The sequence below is a fragment of the Tenrec ecaudatus genome, chromosome 4 (genome assembly GCF_050624435.1).
Source record: "Tenrec ecaudatus isolate mTenEca1 chromosome 4, mTenEca1.hap1, whole genome shotgun sequence".
Lineage (NCBI taxonomy): Eukaryota > Metazoa > Chordata > Mammalia > Afrosoricida > Tenrecidae > Tenrec > Tenrec ecaudatus.
Window position 1 is genome coordinate 111,663,191 of NC_134533.1, and position 4,774 is coordinate 111,667,964.

The 4,774-nt window shown below is 48.8% G+C and overlaps 1 protein-coding gene across 1 annotated transcript; it reads left to right on the plus strand.

Moving 5' to 3' along the window:
• The first annotated feature begins 1,351 nt into the window (after window positions 1-1,351).
• Window positions 1,352-1,675, plus strand: LOC142445991 (large ribosomal subunit protein eL29-like). Its single transcript, XM_075547820.1, has one exon. It carries the CDS (start codon window positions 1,352-1,354, stop codon window positions 1,673-1,675), a length of 324 nt encoding a protein of 107 aa, XP_075403935.1.
• Window positions 1,676-4,774: the final 3,099 nt, after the last annotated feature.

Here is a 4,774-nt window from a genome sequence, read left to right on the forward strand (position 1 = left end):
GCATCTAGGTTTCTCTGCATCTGGAATAAAAGAGAAAGAAAGAATCTACAGACTTAAAGATGACACTAGTCTACAGGACAAATAGTCTACGGAGCCACAGACCCCCCCCCCCCCTGCCTTGAGACCAGAAGAACTAGGTGGTACCCATATGCCTATTACAACTGTCCTGACCAGGGACATAATAGGTGGTTCTAAGTGGAATGGGAGGAAGCTGCAGAACAAGATTCAGACTGCTAAGAAGACCAGCCTTGGGGGTCTAGCAGAGACAAGAGGCACCCCTCTCATTGGTGGTCACCTATCAGCCAAAAGACAGGGTGGCTCATTAAACAAATAATATCACCTGTGAGCATGAGGATCCTCAAGTCTAATAATCTAAATAAGAACTGAATCAGCATTTACTCTAGATCAAAGGTGAGAAAGGAAAGGGGGAATAAGACAGATAGATTAATAGAAACAGAACAGCTGGAAGGAAAATCGTGGGGATACTGACACATTGCAGGAAGTGTAACCAATGGCAATGGAGATATGTATGGAAATTGTTCAATGAAAATCTAGTTGGCTGTGTAAAACTTTTCCAAAATCACAAGTTTCCCCCTTAATCTGAAATTTTAAAAAGAGAGACAGAAGGATTGATGAAGCAAACTCATAAAAATTGTAACAGTAAATATGGGCGGGCGACAACTGGGACTTCTTTATTTGTATCTTGGAAGTCGTTGGAATTATATCAAACACAAAAGGAAAAATAGGTCTCCCTGAGTTAGTGAAAAGAAGCCACCATCAGTGGAAAAAACTCCTACCTACTAAGCATCCATTCTACGTAGACGCTCACCAATCAGCAGTGTCCTGACAATTTGAGAAAGAACTTGAAGTTGTCAATAATTGCATTCTACTGCAACCAGTGTCCAGGGAAGCAGTCATCCAGATAGCAGACATCACATTGCAAATCTGCTGCGAAGGACTTCTTTGATGCTGAAACAAACCCAAAACAAAAGATATCACTTTGAAAACTGAGATGTGCCTGGCCCAAGCCCTGGTCTCCTCGGTGAGCTCCTATATAGGTGAAAGCTGGGCAATTAAAGAAGAAGGCAGAGCCAGTGTGGCTGCTTCGTATCTGTGGTGCTGGCAAAGAAAATAGAATGTGTTGTGGACTGTCAAAAGAATGAACAAAACAGTCTTAGGAAACACACACACACACACACACACACACACACACACACCACGAATGCTACTTAGAAGAGAGGGCAGTGCCCTCTTCCAGTCTCTGGTGCTCTGGGAGCAGCAGACATCGGTGCAGACATGGCCAAGTCCAAGAACCACACCACACACAACCCATCCTGAAAACGGCACAGAAATGACATCAAGAAACCCTGACCAAAATGAAAAAGAATCTCTTAAGGGGGTGTACCCCAACTCCCTGAGGAACGTGTGCTTTGTAAAGAAGCACAAGAAGAAGGGCCTGAAGAAAATGCAGGCCCACAATGCCAAGGCCACAGACACTCACGCCGAGGTTATCAAGGCTCCTGTGAAGCCCATGGAGGTCAAGGCTAAGATCCCAATGGCTGTCAACTGCAAGCTCAGGCAACTGGCTTACATGGTCCATCCCAAGCTAGGCAAGCGGGCTCAGGCTCATATTTCCAAGTCCCTGAGGCTCTGCTGGTCCAAAGCCAAAGCTTAAAGCTAGGATGACACTCCAGCCGAGGCCTCAAATCCAGCTCAAGCTCCACCAAAGCTCAAGCTCTCAACCATTGAGTACCCAGGCTCCCACAAAGCAGAGTTCTCCATCTGAAGATGAGAGGGGCTGGAATGACCCCTGGGCTGCCATCTGCACGGAGCTGGTGTTCCCCCACCCCTGTGCTATTGGTACAAATAAACCTACGGCGGGCAAAGAAGAAGACGAAGAAGGAGAGATGATGGTCAGAATTCCTCTTGCTTACTTGGGGCTCACCCTCAAGAAAGACCAGTTTCTAGGAAGAGACATCAGGTTTGTTAGTGTGGAAGGTCAGGGAAAATTCAGGAAACGCTCAATATGAGGGATTACACAGTAGCCCAAACAATGGATTCCCACATTCCAATGGTCACAACAGTGGTGCAGAACCAGTCAGCAGCTCCTTCTGTTGGACACGGGGTCACCCACCATGGGTCAGAACGGGCTCAAGGGCAACAACACCAACAATGTCTTCCTACCGATGGCGAAGCTGCTGCGGCTGGATTGGTTGAGAAACAGTCACCGAGAGACCCAGCAGGATTCCAAGGCCGAGTTGCCTGCTCTGAAGTGGGGACACTCTGCACAGCCCAGTCGGTCTGCCAGCCACTGAGGGGTCCGCAAAGGAATGGGAAATACATTCTAAGGGGTCTGCTCAAGGGCTGAGTGTGTATTAAAATGCAGATTCAATTTGAACTAGCTATTACAGCCTCAAAGACTGCTTTGATGATCTAGGGCTTGAAATGATTACATGTTATGCTTTTTAAAATGCAGCTTGTTCATTTTTAATTATTTTTTAAAATATTTTTGGTCTAAACAAGACAGGATGGGAAGTTTCAGGCAGCTACTTTTAAGGGTTCCTCCCCCTGCCGCACCCCCCCCCCCAAACACACTGCAAATAGAAACCTCCCTGCATGATACTTATTGCCAAACCACGGAAAAGTCCAAATGAAATGTATATTTTTAACACTGGTGTTTGCAGGACCAGCGGCACCGTGACACACTCCCTCAGAATCCCGATGAGCTGCGCACAGCTTGCCGGCTCAATCAAGATGCTCAGGATGTGAACGATTCCCCCCATCTCTTTGAATGGAGGGGCGGCTGTTCCTTGTGGTGCCTATCTCTAACCCGGGGTCTCTTAGGAGTGGGACATAAGCACAACATGGCGAATCATAGGGACACTGTCAGCAGCGTGGGGTGCTCCCGCCCACCAGAGCCGAAGGATGGATCGCTACATCTGCTCGCCCCCTGTGCACCCCAAGCCCTCCAACTGGTCTTCGTTTAAACCATGCTTCTGTTCACCGAGGCTGTGCACAGAAACGGAAGCAGAACCTCTCAGGCCTTTCATGGCAGCACTGATCTCCAGCACCCAGACGCAGGACTAAGGGGAGGCGAGTAAGGTGCCCAGGGGGTGGTCAGGGAGGTGCTCAGGGTGCAAATATAAGGATTGAGATCTCCAGAATTGTCGACCCTGGCTGCAGCCACTGGACTGGCATCCGTGCTAAGGGCTGACCCCACGCGTGGACAGTCCTGAGTGGCAGTGACACTGCCTTATATCTTGTGCCCTGGGCACCTCATCCAAGATGGAACAGAACCAACGCAGTCAATGGTTCGCTCGTGAGGGCACCATGGTGTGCAGCTCTCTTCTCTCTCTCTCTCTCTCTCTCTCTCTCTCTCTCTCTCTCTCTCTCTCTCTCTCTCTCTCTCTCTCTCTCTCTCTCCATCAGTTAGGAAATTCTGTCCTTGGGCTTCTTACACCTAAAACCTCCCCAACTAGATCTGAATTTACACTTCCTGGGCCTGCAGTTCAAATCCCCAGTCATTCTGGGGCAGAAAGATAAAGCAGTCTGCTCCCGTGAAGATTTATAGTCATTCCACTCTGTGCGACAGGGTCGCCGTGAGTGGCAATTGCCTGGGCGGCAGTGGGCTTGATGTTTGCTTCCTTCGAGCCTGGGACGGGGGTTATACAGATGCGTGGCACTTCTACTGGGCTTTTCCTGTGCCTCGTTTCCACATGTTTCCACTCATGTCGCTCTGATGTTGGGTCTGAGAGTCTCCATTTTCAGACCGCCTTCAGCTGTAAGAAATTACATTGTCTAGGTCTTTTTTCCCATGAAATTCTTTGGTTTCCCCTTCTTTCAGGAAGAAAGGTTCTCCTGGAGGAAAACACAAAGCAACAGATGTACTGATGGCAGCAGCAACATCGACTGTCTGCAGCCAGTTCTCACTGTTGGAGCCATCAAGCCGGAAGGGGTTCCCAGGGGCTCTCTGGGTCAGCCTCCCGCCACTCAGAGAGGACGCGTTTGTCATCGGAAGTGCAGCGGGAAGCCCCAGGGACCAAGTGGTGAGGCCAAGCTTGGGGAATCTGTGATTTTGTGACAGCATATTGACAAACCTGCATCTATAGCTGTTTCATTTTCAGAGTGTTGATTCATTTATAGCATAGCATTTTTTAAAACACTGAGCAATCTAAAAAAATGTAGGATATTATGTATAAATCTCTCCCACAACACATAACCAACTACGTGGCACAAAACATTTCCTGACTTTTAACTACTGAAATCTCCTATGAAAGAGTCCTGGTGGCGCTGTGGGTTAAGCGTTGGGCTGCCAATAGCAAGATTGGCCATTCAAACCCACCAGCTGTTCCAAGGGAGAAAGACGAGGCTGTCTGCTCCCATCAGGTAAGCAGTTCGAACCCACCAGCTCCACCATGAGAGAAAGACTTGGCTTTCCCATAAAAGGTTATGGGCTCAGAAACTGCCAGGGGGCATTTCTTCCCTGTCTTAAAAGCTTGCTGTGAGTCAAAACCGACTCGGGGGCAGTGAGTTTAGTTGGAATTGGCTCAATGACAGCGGGTTTGATTGGGGTTTCCAACTCTGTCTTGAGGGCCGTGACCACTTCCGTGGTAAAAGCCTCCATTCGCATGCAAGAGACCCAGGTTAGAGTCCCAGTCAGGGCACCTCATGTGACACTGGAGGCTTGGGTGTTGCAATGCTGCTGGGCATCTCAGCAGAGCTTCCAGACTCAGATGGACTAGAAAGAATGGCCTGGCAGTGGACTCCGGGAAAC